At 44.1% G+C, this 18,440-nt stretch overlaps 2 protein-coding genes across 2 annotated transcripts in view; one reads left to right on the top strand and one right to left on the bottom strand.

The window, feature by feature from the left end:
• Positions 1-86: 86 nt before the first annotated feature.
• On the top strand, positions 87-6,259 carry LOC111871605 (dentin sialophosphoprotein). The gene is made up of 2 exons (XM_023864825.2): positions 87-189; positions 4,456-6,259. Exons 1-2 carry the CDS (start codon positions 169-171, stop codon positions 6,184-6,186), a joined length of 1,752 nt encoding a protein of 583 aa, XP_023720593.1. The 5' UTR covers positions 87-168; the 3' UTR covers positions 6,187-6,259.
• Positions 6,260-13,301: 7,042 nt separating this feature from the next.
• Positions 13,302-18,440, bottom strand: part of LOC111871582 (INO80 complex subunit D) — a 194,333-nt gene continuing 189,194 nt past the window's right edge. The window contains exon 12 of the mRNA XM_033754313.1: positions 13,302-13,373. Coding sequence (XP_033610204.1) covers positions 13,366-13,373 — 8 coding nt within the window. The 3' untranslated portion in view covers positions 13,302-13,365. The remainder of the gene's footprint in view (positions 13,374-18,440) is intronic.

The following is an 18,440-nucleotide window of genomic DNA, read 5'->3' as shown; positions in this document are numbered from 1 at the left end:
CAATGCCATTAATTTCCCGCAATGATGTCCACCATTTGTAAAGCAGTGCACCGTTCTTCACCCGCCTCACAAGTAAATTACAGAAATGGCGCTGCTAGGAGTTCCGTTGCTTCCATATAAGGGCTCTGCACGTCCCGACCGGCTCTTCGGCTAAGCGCTCCTCTCAACATGGGAACTCTCACGTGGACAGTAAGTAGCCAGCATGTATTGTACAAAACTATCGGGAGGTCCGTTCGTCCACGGGTTTCATGTCCGAAATTCCTTGACCGATATCAAATCTTGTATTGGCGGAGAGGACACTGAACGGTCTGTTAAGAATTTGATTTTTGTGTGTACCAGACTCTTATAAACAGTGCGAGTCTATATGTCTCTTCGTGCATGTAATATCATTTTATTTTCAACCCAAACTACATAACTTATAACAAAAGTAAAGTAAGTAAAGATATCCCTGTAACAGGCCGTGGAGGTCCATAGGGTTGTGAGATGTTGAGGTTCCCACATTTTCTAGACAATCATCTCACAGATGACGGCAAGGTTGTCAGCCCTATGTGCCGGCCGCCCTTTACCCCCAAGAATATTCCAAGAACATTCCTGGTAGAGGTTGAGTCGACCCCAGGGCCATAGTGCGGCTGGAAGGGTTAGGTCAATTGAAAAAATCCAATGACCTCATCGGGGAGACATTGGGTTTTCGGACTTTATCCATCGTGCTGGATTTCAAGATAGCTAAGAAGAACCAGGACGATGGATAAAGTCCGAAAACCCAATATCTCTGTGTGTTATACACCATCGTCAGAATCCTATAGTAACTACTTGACCTCATCGGGACTTGAACCCTCGACCTTCCGGCTTGTAGCATAATGTCTCAACCAACTACGCTACCGCGTGACCCCTAAATAACTTACACGTTCTTATATCTCAATACTGAAAATACATTTATTCTATCATGTTTATAGACTAGACGTGCATATATTAAATTTATTATTAAAGTTCGAATAACTTGTATATTGGAACTTACTCCTTGTAACTTACAACGCAATTGTTTCAATGGTTCGTGGCACGGGGGTCGCATGTTTTGGTTAAGGTAATTACGTCAGCTGCTGCGATCTGTTGCAATCTCTTGCTTTACTTGACACCCACTCCAGAGTAGGCTATAACTCAACCTCATTAATCTTGGTAACTATATTGTGACATAAAGGAGAGGTTCTACGAAGAACTAGAACATGTATTTGATAAATCCCCGAAGTACCCTATGAAAATTCTGTTAGGAGATTTCAATGCCAAAGTAGGGAGGGAAGACATTTTCAAACCAACGAATGCGAATGAGAGTTTGCATGAAATTAGTAATGATAATGGAGTTAGAGTAGTAAACTTTGCCACATCAAAAAATCTTACTGTCAAAAGTACAATGTTCCAACGTCGTAACATCCATAAATTTACTTGGACATCTCCTGATGGGAAGATACACAATCAAATAGACCATATTTTGATAGATAGAAGACGGCACTCAAGTACACTTGATGTCCGATCATTCAGGGCAGCAGATTGTGATACTGACCACTACCTGGTGGTGGCAAAGGTTAGGGAAAGACTGGCAGTGAGCGAACAAACAGCACACGGAGTTCACATGGAGAGGATAAATCTCAAGAAATGAAATGAGGTAGAGGGCAAAGAGCAGTATCGTGTTGAAATCTCAAATAGGTTCACAGCTTTGGACAATTTAGACACTGAGGTGGATGTTAATAAGAGTTTGTGAAACTATTAGAGAGAATGTCAAAATTTCTGCCAAGAAGAGTCTAGCTATATTGTGGCGTATAAACCCACTGCTAGCCAAAGACCTCGAAACAAATGGCGCAGTAAACATGAGTCTACACTAACAGATTTACTGTTAGAAAAGGTGTTCTCCACTCGGTCCGTGCAAAGGGGTTATAAAGAAGACAGCTGGGGCTACCCAGTTTCTTGAAAGTCAGTCTGTGAAGAGAAGACTAGGAGATTGGTGTGAAATGGCCGCCAGCCTGGCAGTTGTCACTTAAGAATCCAGTGAAGTTCTGTACGAGAGGATGTGAAGAGAAGAGTTAGTTGCAAAGTGCGGCTGCGCAGAGTAGATTTATGAGTGATGTTTGTAGTGTGTAATTCAGTGAGACTGTTATACTTCCTGTGTGAAACACCGTTGCTAGGAAACGGTTAGTGGAGACTCTAACAGACTGAGAACACTAGTTTCTGTGTGTCAGTGATTGAAAAGTGTAATTAAGAGTCGTGTGTTAACGTGGTCAATAAATCCAAGATCCAATTCAAACCCCGTCTACACTTACCCCTAAATCGATACAATACATACCACCAGCTTTAAAGTTAAGGAACTCTGCATTTCCCTCACAAATTCCATGTCTGTTGTTTTATATGATTATCAGAACAAACAGAGAATATTTCCCTAGACAACATTAGCAGGTTGGTGTTTGTAAATAAGGTGCAGTATGTTTCCTGTGAGGTAGGAACAGAAGGTTCAAGTTAAGGAACTAAAGGCCTCCTCAAGACGTACAACGTTTTTTCCGTATGATGATTATGTACCAAAATGTAAGGAGAAATAGCTTGTGATTCCGGTGCCGTGATGCTTCTGCAGGGGTCAACTTTGCAAGAACAAACTGTCAGCAAAATCCACGAAGCATGAAAATGCGCAAATGACGTGTTTCGCGAATAGTGCCTGTCTTAGTGGTCTGTACTTGCTATCGCAGCAACAGTATCTCACAAGGACAGAGTGGCGAGATACACAGACATTTAAAATGGGTTTCTTTTCCTCTTCTGCCATTTTTCTTATCCCGTCCACCACCCATTTTTGTGGATTCCAGATAGACGCCTGTCTCCTACATAACCTGTCAACAGAAACGACTGACAGGTTCCTATCAGAAACTACAGATAAATAAATAATAATTATTCACTTCGAACAGAACCAAAATTATTATTATCATTTATTTCATGAGAAATGTAATGTAAAGTAGCTTTTAAAATAAGTTTAATGAACTTCATATAAAGTAGGGAGATGTACTTAAGCCTGTGCACACAATGATCCGATTAGACCGCCTTGAGGTACTTGCCAAGAGAAACCGACTCCTCCTTGATCACTTAGTACTCGTACAGTTCTGTCCACATGTGACGTCAAATACAACATGCAGATAAAGGTTACAGAGGGCTGGTTAGTCGCTGGTTTCCCACCGCGGCGGCCCAGGTTCGAGCCCGGGTCTGGTCATGTGGGATTTATGGTGAACAAAGTGAGGGTGGGGCAGGTTTCCTCCGAGTATTTCGGTTTCCCTTGCCAATCTTCATTCCATCAATTGCTCCACAATCACCCTCACCTGTCATCTGGGGCTGGTACAGTAGACCAGAAGTGGCCGCAGTACCGAGTGGGCTCAGTCTCATCCCACTACGAATAAGAAATAAAAGAGTTTAGAAAGATGCCATTTCCCTGCGTTTACTTAATTAAGCACCACGTCATGAAGACCTCGGCACTAGAAGGAAGTGAGTAGTGAGCTTCACGCGCAGTCCGCTTTATCCCCGGTGAGGCTGGGTGGGCCTCAGAGCCCGAAGCTCCTCACCATACCAACCAAGCTATCCCGGCTGCATGTAACGTATCGCTGTGTATAGGAAAGAACAGACTTTAACATGTTCTATATCTGTGATTGTTTGAAGGTTATCTGATGAAAGTATTGCGGGGTTTTGTGTGCATATGCCTGTACCCTAAGCAGCCTTCGTGTTTCTAGCAGGCAGTGGGGCTTGATAGGCAAATGGTTAAGGCATTTTATGGCACTACAGTAAGCCTGGGATACCTGGAGTTGCCAAAAAGTGCCACCTTGATCACACTAACACGTGACCGCCTCTGTGGACCAGTGGTCAGAGGTCCGGGTTCGATTCCTGGCGCTACCAGATTTTCTGAGAAGTAGTGGGTCTGGAATGGGGTCCACTTAGCCTCGTGAGGATAATTGAGAGCTATTTCAAGGAAATAGCGGCTCCAGTCTAGAAAACTGAAATTAACGGCCCTGGGGATTCGTTGCGCTGACCACGCAACAACCTCTATCCGCTAAAGTTGGCACTAACTTCGCCAAGCGGCGGTCACTTGGTCGGTATATTTCGTTTGCGGACTAGAAACACGGAGTTTGTTGTTTTTGTTTGTCACCTTGATCAAGCACGATGAGATGGGAGCGGAATATAGCACGTATGAAATATAAAATTGTATTAGGAAATTTAAGGGAAACAGACATCTTGGGAAATGTGGTGCAGATTGAGAATAATATTAAAATTGATATTAAAGAATTGAAGTGTAAGGGCGTGTACTGTCTCCGGACAGGGTCCAGTGGACACTACAAATTATCATGAGATTCCACAAAAAGCGAGTCATTCTTGAAGAGCTGTGTGAAAATCAGCTCCTTGTTGACTTTCTATTATTAGCAATACTGTCTCTGCTTCCAGGTGGGGCTGTTACTCGCATTCGCCATATTCACTGTGCATCAGCACGTGGAGGCTGCTCCTGCCCCTGATGGACACAAGGGGGTAACGCTGGGCAGCCAGAGGCATAGCGACGACGAGAAGACGAAGAAACACGACGACGACGACGACGACGATGACGACGACGACGATGACGACGACGATGACGACGACAAGACGAAGAAACATGACGACGACGACGACGATGATGATGACGATGACGATGACGACGACGATGATAGAAGGGTGACAAAACAAACATGTAAAAATGGAAGCAAAAACAAAGATAAATGTATTACAAAAGCCTCAACTCCTGCAGATGAGGCAAGTGCAACAGTTGAAGGATCTGACATTCCAGAAGATGACATCTCGAACGCTGAAGAAGCCTCAACTCTTGCAGATGAGGCAAGTGCAACGGTTGAAGGATCTGACATTCCAGAAGATGACATCTCGAACGCTGAAGAAGCCTCAACTCCTGCAGATGAGGCAAGTGCAACGGTTGAAGGATCTGACATTCCAGAAGATGACATCTCGAACGCTGAAGAAGCCTCAACTCCTGCAGATGAGGCAAGTGCAACGGTTGAAGGATCTGACATTCCAGAAGATGACATCTCGAACGCTGAAGAAGCCTCAACTCCTGCAGATGAGGCAAGTGCAACGGTTGAAGGATCTGACATTCCAGAAGATGACATCTCGAACGCTGAAGAAGCCTCAACTCCTGCAGATGAGGCAAGTGCAACGGTTGAAGGATCTGACATTCCAGAAGATGACATCTCGAACGCTGAAGAAGCCTCAACTCCTGCAGATGAGGCAAGTGCAACGGTTGAAGGATCTGACATTCCAGAAGATGACATCTCGAACGCTGAAGAAGCCTCAACTCCTGCAGATGAGGCAAGTGCAACGGTTGAAGGATCTGACATTCCAGAAGATGACATCTCGAACGCTGAAGAAGCCTCAACTCCTGCAGATGAGGCAAGTGCAACGGTTGAAGGATCTGACATTCCAGAAGATGACATCTCGAACGCTGAAGAAGCCTCAACTCCTGCAGATGAGGCAAGTGCAACGGTTGAAGGATCTGACATTCCAGAAGATGACATCTCGAACGCTGAAGAAGCCTCAACTCCTGCAGATGAGGCAAGTGCAACGGTTGAAGGATCTGACATTCCAGAAGATGACATCTCGAACGCTGAAGAAGCCTCAACTCCTGCAGATGAGGCAAGTGCAACGGTTGAAGGATCTGACATTCCAGAAGATGACATCTCGAACGCTGAAGAAGCCTCAACTCCTGCAGATGAGGCAAGTGCAACGGTTGAAGGATCTGACATTCCAGAAGATGACATCTCGAACGCTGAAGAAGCCTCAACTCCTGCAGATGAGGCAAGTGCAACAGTTGAAGGATCTGACATTCCAGAAGATGACATCTCGAGCGCTGAAGAAGCCTCAACTGTGGCAGCAGAAGGTGATCAGATATCAACCGACGCCACGAAGGAAGAGACACCTGACGCCAAGGACATTGCACTGTTATACGTGCAGTACGTACTGAAGTCTGCTGGAGAGAGTGCTGATGGAGAGATACTATACGACGGACACGAGATCCCTCTGCAGTTCTTTGTAAGCGTCTTGACGCTACAAGACACTGCCTTGAATAGTGTAACCACTGATAAGTTACGTACCATTGCACAACTGTACTTAACGTATGATTTAAATGGAAAGTAAAGTCTAAAGAATTGTCCCAGTAGCAGGCTGTTAACATTTTCTTGCAAGAATTAAAGATATTGATTTGATGTCACTGAACAAACTGTTATTCCCGCACTGCGTGTTTTGCATTTAATACCTCATCTTACATTTCCTGCATTACAAATCAAGGCCAAATAACTGATGAATTTGGCTCAAGAAGTAACGTTCCTGATTTGCTTTCTTGAGATAGTCAGTTCCATTCTCAAGAACATCAGAGATTATGGTGAGAATTTTCATGGTTTTCCTCAGTCGCTCCAGGGGAAAAAAGTTGGGGGCTATTCAGAATTAGGTCACTATCTCTACCGCCCTACTGCAAAGGCTGACAGCGTTTAATAAGCAACGATAATGACGCGAAATACATAATCGTCACTTTGTGTTCCCTAACAACAGATGCTGCAGTTCAGTGACCAGAAAGTGTAACCACTGTCTTAAATAAAACGCCTTTTGCCATCTTTCATATATTTGATTATATTTTTCGACCTCCGCCATCATCAGCTGTATACACTCTTGTTACAATAGTTGCATTGTCACCTCGTATGCCGCGTGTCAGCGTGTTGTTATTTTTAATTCTGATAACTTTAAAATCTGTAAAAGTTCACAAAATTCCTGACTCATTGTCAGTTTGGGATGACTTTTGTAATATTTAATAATTGTACAGCTCAGCCGGTGTAACGACAGGCTACAGGCTGCACGGCCGGTGTTCGATTCCTGGTAAGGACAAGATTTTCTCTTCTTCATAACGTCCATATCGGCTCCGGGGCCCTATCAGCCTCCTATCCAATGGTTACCGGGGGTAAAGTGACAGGGACGTGAAGATGACCACTCTTCTCCACCTAGTACCGAGCTCAACAATGGTGGATCTATACCTCCATCCCTCCACATGTTTCCATAGCTAATACATAATGTACTTCAGAAGAAGGGAAATTTCCCCTGCAATTCTTCATAACTGCGACTGCCAACATTTGTGAGATGGCGCTAGATATAACTTGCTGTTCGGTCTGCATCAGAACGCTACTGGGTTCTATTCTCAACATCTCCATGCCAGAGGCCTCCTTCAGCATACAGCTGTCTACTCACAGCATGACGTGGCAACAGACCGTCATGTAATCCAGTGAGTCAATCGAAGTTTCGGAGAAGCGCGTCATTCTCATATTCAGGTTCGAAGAGTAAGCGAAGCAAAGAGAAAGCATGACGCAGGCAGTAAACAAGCTGATCCTCAGAAACGTCGATTGACTTTCACATGACTATACGCGATGCATCTCAGAGGACACGGACACCGCTGTGTGGATCGAAGTCCTATATACTATATAGGAGACCTGTCTTCCTTAGAACTCAACAGTTTGGGAAAGGGTCCCTCCCCCACCAAGTTATTCTCAACTATGAGGTTTAAACGAAACAGGCTAACCAACGGTACCACATGGCACATATAACACTTTTTTTGTGAAGGTCGAAATTGTAGACACTTAGCACTCGAGTTAATTGGCGGACGGGTTGCCTTTTTATCTTTTGCCCATTTAGCATTTTTAGAGACACAACCTGCCCATTAAACCGGGGAACCACTTGTCCTATTTTGCCTTACGTAGCCTATCTCACGTTCAAGCCAAACAGCTGATAGTGCAACCAAACATAAGCTTTCCGCCTCAATATGCGCATGCGCACGTTTCCAGTGGGAAGAGCTGCAATCGAGGCCCTGTCGAGTTCTATGAAAAAAAAAATCATCCCCAAAACTGCCCAACACATACATTAATTATAAAATGTGAAGTTGTCCCTGTGCTTAACTAATTAAGCACTACTCCATGAAGGCGTATGGGGGAGTGGATGTGTAGATCCACGCATCTTTGAGCATGGTAGTAAATAGACGAGTGATCAGATTCGCGTCCTGGCCGCTTTAATCCCGGGGAAAGAGCCTTCGGTGTCCCCTGGGCCCAGGAACAGGTCTGGACGACGTAAAGAGGAGGAAATCTTACCACTATCGGGACTCGAACTCAGGTCCCTTTGCCATCCAGGCCGTAGCTAGTAGCTATACCGACTGAGCTATCGCTGCTCCTTACATTTCCAATAAGATTCTAAATAGATATTGAGCACAACATAATATGACCTCTAGTGGCACAATTTCCATACCAGGTTTCGTGGAAATCCGTCTGTTCTAATGCAACAGGCACGCAAACATATAAATTTGTCCCTGGGCGTAATTAAATAAGCGCCACGCCATTCGGGAGTTGAGGTATAGCTCCACCATTGTTGATCTCGGCACAAGATGGAGATGAGTTGTCAGCTTCACGCTCCTGCCACTTTACCCCCGGTACCCAATGTAGAAGAGGCTGGTTGGGCCACAGAGCCGGTCTGGACGTTATCGAGAAGACAAAGACGTTGTGCTCCTACCGGGACTCGAAACGTGACCCCTCGGCAGTCCAGCCCGTAGTCTAGTTCCTATGCTGACTGAGCTACCCGGCTCCATACAAGGATAAAACAAATATAAAATAGGAAAAGCAGATAAAGCGCAGTTGTTCCCCTGAATAATTAACCGAAACTCCATTAAGTCGTGTTGGGGAATAGAGGTTTAGCTCCACTCATTCATAAGCTCGGTACTACAGCGAGATGGGTGTTCAGCTTCACATTCCGGTTGCTTTAACTGTGGCCCCCTTACCGGCAATCGAACCATATGGTACAGCTCGTAGCAGGGCAACTATACTGACTGAGCTACACCGGCTCACATGAGAGCAGGCTAACGGCATAATTGCGACTTCATCAGTGCAGAAATTACTGAACGGGTTGGTGCAGCGGTAACAGTCTAGACTTGTATTCGGGAAGTGCTCGGTTCGAGTCTCGGTCGAGACATCGGCTGTCCTGAATTAGATTTATGGTTTTCCTCAGCCAGTCCTAGCAAATGCTGGAATCGTATAATACAGGAGTGACAGCGGAGTGGAGCGCTTCTCGTGACCTCAAGCTGCCGCCCNCCCGGGGGGGGGGGGTGAAGCCTCTTCAGAGAGTGCAGCAAATATATATATATATATATAGGAGTTAGGTTAACCGTCACACAACAAATATTCTCGATATTAACGTTTTGCATAGGCCCTTATACACAGGACTAAGTGCAGTTACTGAGCTACCGGTGTGCATCCATACCAGTGCGACGTGTCGTGTTATATCTTACCTTACTCACGGAGCTGAACACTTCTGGAGGAGCCGCCAATTCTGCAGCTATTCAAGAATTTACCAGCCTTTTATAAAACCCGAAGGTTCATTACCGTGTTCACAAGAGCCCTCCACTGGTCCCTATCCTGAGCCAGACTAACCCAATCATTCCACCCCATCCTATCTCTCTAAGATCCATTTTAATATTGTCCACCCACCTACGCCTTAGTCTTCCCAGTGGTCTCCTTCCTTCTGGCTTTCCCACCAATATCCTATATGCTTTCCGCTTCTCCCCCATTCGTGCTACATGCCCTGCCCACCTCATCCTCCTTGATTTGATCATTCTACGTATATTCATACTTGGAGAAGAGTACAAGTTATGAAACTCCTCATAAAGCAGTGTCGTGTATTATATAATAACAGAAGAAAATTTGCCTCGAGCTTGTATTACAATTAAAATAAGATGAAGAATAAGATAAAATATAAAATTCATAAAAATGGAATATATACCATGCCCCAAGATATACTGGGTGATATAAACGTTGAATTGATTACAGAAATATTAAATATTAAAGATAATGATTTTTTTTTAATATTTAAGCCTATTACGTATGGGAGTAAGAATATGTATGCCAGTTCATTCTAGGTTCCAATGCTAGAGGGTAGAGTTGGGCATACGTCACATTTTATGATCATACAACGACGCATATCGGAAATATGCACATCCAGGGCATCACACAGTAAGAACCCGTACACCACAGAAACTTGTCTCTGGGCTCCACGACTGGGCTTACTACGTAGAAAGCTTCTAACAACAAAGATCTACAATGACATAACATGACCAACTCTACACTCTAGCAATGGAACCTAGAAGGAATTGGCATACATATTCTTACCTCCCATACATAATAGGCTTAAATAATTTTAAAAATAATTATTTTTAATATTTATGTAATCAATTCAACCTTTATATAACCTAATATATCTTGGGGCATGGTATATATTCCATTTTTCACCAATTGTCAATAGAATTTCCGTCAAGTGCAACAATATATATTTTGGTCACTTATTTATCTCATCTGCCTTACATGTTTCGGTTCCAAGGAACCATCTTCAGAGGCACTTACAACAAATCATGAAAACACTGGCACAGCTCAACATCCACAGTATGTAGTTATTTGTGGAAACTATTACATATATCGGAGTGTAAAGCACAACACTTTCCAGTATCTTGAATGCAGGTATTGCACTTGCACCTAAAAAACCACCCTCGAACCGAGTCGTCAACGTTAAAATTGTGTACGTAGTACACAATACACTTCGCGTAAGATACACCCTACCACAAGCCCACACAACCCCGTGCTGACGCCTCCCCCCATTGGGACGATTCACCAAGAAGGAGCCTGAATATTTTATTTGAACGTTTTTTAACTTTAAATTTTAACGTTGACGACTCGGTTCGAGGGTGGTTTTTTAGANCTCAACATCCACAGTATGTAGTTATTTGTGGAAACTATTACATATATCGGAGTGTAAAGCACAACACTTTCCAGTATCTTGAATGCAGGTATTGCACTTGCACCTAAAAAACCACCCTCGAACCGAGTCGTCAACGTTAAAATTGTGTACGTAGTACACAATACACTTCGCGTAAGATACACCCTACCACAAGCCCACACAACCCCGTGCTGACGCCTCCCCCCATTGGGACGATTCACCAAGAAGGAGCCTGAATATTTTATTTGAACGTTTTTTAACTTTAAATTTTAACGTTGACGACTCGGTTCGAGGGTGGTTTTTTAGATGCAAGTGCAATACCTGCATTCAAGATACTGGAAAGTGTTGTGCTTTACACTCCGATATATGTAATAGTTTCCACAAATAACTACATACTGTGGATGTTGAGCTGTGCCAGTGTTTTCATGATTTGTTGTAAGTGCCTCTGAAGATGGTTCCTTGGAACCGAAACATGTAAGGCAGATGAGATAAATAAGTGACCAAAATATATATTGTTGCACTTGACGGAAATTCTATTGACAATTGGTGATTGATAGTGTAACGGACCAAAATGAAACAATTCAAAATATTCCATTTTTATATGCATTTTATATTTTATCTTATTTTTCATCTTATTTTAATTGTAATACTTTCCAGCTTCAGGCAAGAAAATTTTTCTCTCAGTATGTAATACGACACGTCGCACTGGTATGGATCCATACCGGTAGTTCAGTAATTGCATATAATCCTGTGTATAACTGCCTGATGAAGGCCTTGCACGGCCGAAACATGTGGCAGGAATAAGGGGCCTGTTATAAAACATTAATATCAATAATGTTTGTTGTGAGACGGTTAACCTAACTGCTACATATGTCTGAAACACACAGCAGGATGCAACCAATGAAGATAGGCCCCAAACGGCGCAGGGAATATGAATCTCCTATTTGGAATGAACAACAGGGCGAACTTGACGTAACAGGCAAGTCTCCTCTGAAAACGGGTGTGTGAAATTGCACCCTGAGATTGGGGCCTGAGACCAGGGTATGAGTTAAGTTTCATTCTGAGAAGGAGCGATGCGTGAAGTTTCACCCTGAGACTGAGCAGTGCGTGAAGTCTGATTCTGAGACTGAGCAGTGCGTGAAGTCTGATTCTGAGACTGAGCAGTGCGTGAAGTCTGATTCTGAGACTAGGAGTTGCGTGAAGTTTCACACTGAGACTGAGCGGTGGGTCGAATAAAAAATGTTCCGACACTGGACTCTATACGTCCATCCTTCGTGGCTTCCCGGCCAGTGGAACTCCCGGATCTTGTTAGCCATCACATGTCTCTATCTCACACGTCATTTTCATTTTAAATTTGTCTACCCATAAGACACTATCTACCGCTAAATTACTGGCTAGCCACAGGATTCCCCCAGACCTTGCCGTCTATCATGTCATTATCACGACCTTACACGTGAATGCTGAATTCTCATACAAGTCAGCAGGTTTATCTATTTGTACTGACCTGCAATTACGCCCATGGGAAAATATTGCCTATTTTCGTAGATACGAAACTTCGTGTGTGTCGCAAAAATTGGCGATAAGGGCAAGTAACCCCTTAAATACGGACGTCCTCCCATTGGAGCAATCATCGTGCTTCAAGCTTTCAGTGTTCGCAGAGGAAGAGCGCTTGAGCAACATGGGCACCTTAACATGGACAGTGAGTACCCGTCAAGTTTCTTACAAATAAAATGCAATAGCGTAAATAAGCGTAATTTCGTGAGTACTTTATTTCCTGGTAAGTCAACTTAAATTCGCATTTCACGATCATTCGTAATAATTCTCCTTGGCCAGCTCCGTTACGGAGGCATCCATATAAATTCCCTGGAACGTAATCATTCTTATATATGTAACGGTCGCTCAGCTACTCAAGAATCCCTCGGCCGTTTACCGAAGCCGAAGCTTCATTACCATGTTCACAGAAACCGCTATTTGCCTGCTGAATCCAATTCACATCCTGTCACACATTACTATAAGATCCATTTTAATATTATTCCCCATTTGCCCCAATGTCTTGTAAAGTATTACTTTCAGGTTAGGCATTCCAACCAAATTGTTGTATGCATCTGTCTCATGCATGCTACACGCCCGGACCGTCTCGTCCTCTTCGATTTCATACAAGTATCTCTAATGTGGATCTAATATACACGCATGCGTGCGCGATTCTGTAAAGTGAGGGAGTGAGTGAATGTGTAGTTCTGGGGCCCACACACCCAGTGGGTATCGGGGGTGATTTATTGTTGGGTAAAGCGGCCGGGGCGAAAAGCTGACCACTCAGCCCATCTAGTGCCGAGGATAAGAATGGTGGAGCTATAACTCCACTCCACCTTATCTCTTCATATCAAGGTGCTTAATTAATGAAGCATCGGGGCGAATATGCCTTTGACTTACCAAGCAGACAGTTGTCTTGTGGGCCGCTTGGCGATGTTGTCAGAAGCTCGGGGCACATGGAGATGGGAGCTGACAGAGACTCTCCCGGCATTTACCTCAAGGGACTGAAGCACACAACAGAACAGACAAAGCCACGCTGAGATTCCAGTTGATCACGTTCCGAATTCGGGTCTACAGTGCGATCTTTCTTACTTACTTACTTACTTACTTACTTACATAGGCCGCGCCATAGCTCAAGCGGTTAGTCGCTGGCTTCCCACCGTGGCGGCCCGGGTTCGATCCCGGGTCTGGTCAAGTGGGATTTGTGGTGGACAAAATGGCGCTGTGGCAGGTTTCCTCCGAGTACTTCGGTTTCCCCTGCCAATCTTCATTCCACCAACTGCTCCACAATCACCCTCACCTATCATCTGGGGCTGGTACAATAGACCAGAAGTGGCCGCAGTACAAGGGACTTAGTCCCACCCCACTAGCAATAAAAGAAACACTTACTCATGGAGCTGAGCCCTTCTAGAGAAACCAACAATTGTGCAGCCACTCAAGAATTTACCATCATTTTATTGAACCCGAAAGTTCATTACCGTGTTCACAAGAGCCCTCCACTGGTCCCTATCCTGAGCCAGATCTATCCAATCCATACCACAACATACCATCCCATCCTGTCTCTCTAAGATTCATTTTAATATTTTCGACCCACCTACGCCTTGGTCTTCCCAGCGGTCTCTTTCCTTCTGCCTTTCTCATCAATATCCTATATGCATTCCTCGTCTCCTCCATTCGTGCTACATGTCCTCCCCACCTCATCCTCCTTGACTTGATCATTCTAATTATACTTGGAGAAGAGTACAAGTTATGAATAACCTCATTATGCAGTTTTCTCCAACCTCCTGTCAGTTCATCCCTCTTCGGTCCAAATATTCCCCTCAACACGCTGTTGTCAAACACCCTCAGTCTCTGTCCCTCCATTAATGTCAGAGACCAAGTTTCACACTCACACAGAACCACAGGCAAAATTATAGTTTGTATATTCTAATTTGTATATCGCTCATTAGAATTAAGGTAAGATGAGAGTTACAAGAAGGGAGTAAGCAGACAGTCACAGTTTTGCGAAGCCCATTCCTGCTGGGAGGAGAGCGTGTAGCATCTGCTACATTTACTGGAATTTTTGCTGTTTTAGCTACAGCGGAATGGGTTTGCTAATCTAACAGCTAGTGGAAGCTATAAACTAAAAATGGGATGTTGAAAACCGAAGGAAAGCTCCTGTCAAGAGTACCGTTGAAACTGTGAAAGCTAAAATCGCCCAGCAACTCTGTACCATTTCTTGTGGGTTCCCAAATTCTGAAACAGACCAATAAGCCCTGTTTCAGGGATGAGCTTCCTCTTGGGAGTTTGGGCTAGAAAACGCTCGCAACGTGGGAGAACTCACTCACCAAAGTTATTCGCCTTCCAACTTCCGAATTTTGGGGGCGTAAACCTGCATCACGTCGTCACAACCACAGCCTGTTCATTGTTGAACATTATACAAAGTTCACTTAGTCAAAATTAGGAGAATACTGGAGATCGCGAATATTACAATAATAACCACAGTATTAAGGAACAGCAAATAATACCTTGAGTGAAATCGTGATGGTGTTAGTGCGAAGTTGTTGCATAAGTTGCTTCATCTCCTGCCGGAGCTACACCCGTTACAACATGAGACTAGAGATCAACAAACAAACAAACAAACAAAAAACAAATAAACTCCGTGGTTTTTAGTCCGCAAGTAAACTATACTGACCGAGCGACCGCCGCTTGTCGGCGAAATAAGTGCTAACTTTAGCGGATAGAGAGTATTGCATGGTCAGCGCAACGGATCCCCACGGCCGTTAATTTCGGTTTTCTAGACCGGAACCACTATTCCCTTTAAATAGCTCCTCAATTATCCCCACGAGGCTGAGTGGACCGTGTTCCAGATGCACTATTTCCCAGAAAATCTGGTAGCGCCGGGAATCGAACCCGGATATCTGGATCTGTAGCGAGGAACTGTGACCACTAGACCAGAGAGGCTGTCGAGACTAGAGAATTCCTTAGCAGACCGGCAAACCTGAGAGGACAATACCCGTTACTCGTACGTTTACTGGCACCCAGCACTCACGCGTACATAACCGTTCAACTGGCACTCCGCTGGGAACGAGTCGCCTTCTCATCCCTGCGCTATAGCATTCTGGAGCGGGTCAACAAACTTCAGGATAACAAATTTCATGAAAATCTGTTTAGCGATTCTCAAGTAGTTACATGAATAAGCGCACGGACAGGCACAAGTTTCGAAGCAAGGACGGGCATATTTGCAACTTATGTGTGCGAATATTGGAAAACGAGGCCCTCACAGTTGTCCTCTCGCGGTATCACAGTTCAGAGAGATTTATGATGGGTTGTACTTGTAGTTCGGATCAGATAAACCAGAAATATGCATAACGGTTCAACATACGTATATCAAGTAATGCGTCCATTGCAAATACGGAAGCGTGAAGTTGCATCCTGTATGCAAATGAATGTTATAAGGATGTAAGAAATATATTACTAAAGTTCGGCTGAGCCATCCGAGTACTGGAGGGGGCGAAGTCCCTGCTTGGCCATGCTGTTCGCCTGGATTCTAGTATAAGATAAGCTCTGCTTGTGCTTAATTAAGCACCACGCCATAAACATGCATGGGAGAATGGAGATACTGCTCCACGCATTCTTATCCTCGACACGTGAACGGCGATTTACCCCCGGGTGCCCATTCCATCCGATGGGGCAGGGTGCTGTCCAGAAGAGAACGCCTACATTCCCACCCTGGAGGGGTGCAGATCACTCACAAACGGGGGGAGGTTTACACTTTAGTGAAAGAGTGGAAATAACTCCATGGGGTAAACATACTGCAATGTATTTAGGTTGTAGTCTTCTTGGATACTACATCTTGTAGTCCAACAGGTTTCGGAGGATCTTACTGCCTCCTTTTCAGGGCGAATATTCCAATCCTGACAAACCTTCTGCTTTTACAGGTTTGGCTGTTACTCGCTTTCACAGCATTGGCCATTAACGTTGAAGTTGGAGCTGCCCCAGAATATGAAACGGGCGTCGCGGGAGGCAAGCAACACAGTGGTCAAAATCCTGGATATGGTGACGGTGGGAAAGGTGGTGATGATGATGGTGATGATCATGATGACGGCGGTAGACAGGGCCACGGTCACAAGAAGGAACTGTCTAAGAACCAGAAAAACATCTTACAGAAAATTCTGAAGTATTTAAAACTGCGACTTGAGAACGCGAAGGGAGAAATTGAATTCGATGGCCATCGCATCTCGATAGACTTCATTCTGACGGCTGTGAATATAAACGGGGGAAACATCGAGAAAGTGAAGGTGAAAGATCTGTGGGAAATAATTCAGCTCTATGAGGTTTATGAGAAGAAACTTGGAGGTGAATCACAAAACCGGAATGTAAGCAGATATGAAGACGTAACGCTGCTCTATGTAACAGAGCATTTGCGAAACCATCCAGGGGTTACAGGTAAAATTGTGATTGATGGAGTGGAAATTTCAGTAATTTACGTGCTACTCCAGTTGAAGATACGAGGAGAAGATATTCGTACCGTGACAACTGAGCAAATACGTCGTATAGTATGGGCTTACGTTATCAGAGCGAACAGAATTCCTCTTATACCCATACCCCTGGGCAAACAACCAACACAAGCACAGATAACTGAACTTGACATCATAATAGATTTCTTGAAGACGCAAGGTTCAAACGCTACGGGCTCATTCGTATTCAACGGATACCGAGTATCTATACGGTTCATTCTAAGGTATCTGGCCCAACATGGACGAAACATAAAGAATTTAACGGCCCAAGAGCTGTGGCGCATTCTACATGCTTACGTCAATGAAATAGATAAACTGAATAAACTGCCAGCGAAGGAGAAAACAGACCTGGATAACATATTGAAGTATTTGAAATTCCTGGGTGAAGGTGCGACAGGTAAAATTGCGTTCAACGGAACGAGAATCTCTGTAGACTTTATATTGACTGTCGTACTTCTACAAGACGGAGACATACATTCATTAACTGTTGAAGATCTGTGGGAAATAATACAGCTCTATGAGATTTATGAGAAGAAACTTGAGAGTGAACCACAGAACCGGAATATAAGCAAGGATGAACAAGTCACACTGCTCTATGCAATAACGTATTTGCGGAAGCATAAAGACGTGACGGGTGATATTGTCATAGATGGAGTGAAAATTCCAGTAACTTACGTACTGAACCAGTTGAAGAAACATGGACAAGATATTCGTAACGTCACTATCGAGCAGTTATACAAAATTATAGATGCCTACATAAGTAAATACATTCCTACACCTTCACCCCTGGGCAAACAGCCAACAGAAGAACAGAAAATTGAACTCAGGGCTATAATAGATTTCTTAAAGGCGCAAGGATCGAACGCTGTGGGCTCATTCATACTCAGCGGACACAGAATATCTGTACGGTTCATTCTAAACTATCTGGCCCAACATGGACTAAACGTAAAGAATTTAACGGCCCAAGAGTTGTGGCGCATCATACATGCTTACGTCAATGAAACAGATAAACTAAATAAACTGCCAGCGAAAGAGAAAACAGACCTGCGTAAAATATTGAAGTATTTGAAATTCCTGGGTGAAGGTGCGACAGGTGAAATTGCGTTCAACGGAACGAGAATCTCTGTAGACTTTATATTGACTGTGGCACTTTTACAAGGGGGAGACATTCATTCATTAACGGTGGTGGATCTGTGGGAAATAATTCAGCTCTATGAGGTTTATGAGAAGAAACTTGAAAGTGAATCACAAAACCGGAATATAAGCGGATATGAAGACGTCACGCTGCTCTATGTAACAGAGCATTTGCGAAACCATCCAGGGGTTACAGGTAAAATTGTGATTGATGGAGTGGAAATTCCAGTAATTTACGTGCTACTCCAGTTGAAGATACGAGGAGAAGATATTCGTACCGTGACAACTGAGCAGATACGTCCTATAGTAAGGGCTTACGTTATCAGAGCGAACAGAATTCCTCTTATACCCATACCCCTGGGCAAACAACCAACACAAGCACAGATAACTGAACTTGACATCATAATAGATTTCTTGAAGACGCAAGGTTCAAATGCT

Source organism: Cryptotermes secundus, unplaced genomic scaffold, assembly GCF_002891405.2.
Source record: "Cryptotermes secundus unplaced genomic scaffold, Csec_1.0 scaffold1876, whole genome shotgun sequence".
Classification (NCBI taxonomy): Eukaryota; Metazoa; Arthropoda; class Insecta; order Blattodea; family Kalotermitidae; genus Cryptotermes; species Cryptotermes secundus.
This window is presented reverse-complemented; position numbering and strand designations above follow the sequence as displayed.

What these genes read in the sequence shown, in the direction of transcription:
- LOC111871605 (XM_023864825.2), top strand. Translation starts at nt 169, where the DNA reads ATGGGAACTCTCACGTGGACA. An exon ending in TGGGAACTCTCACGTGGACA is followed by an intron (nt 190 to 4,455) that starts GTAAGTAGCCAG and finishes CTCTGCTTCCAG; the next exon opens with GTGGGGCTGTTACTCGCATT.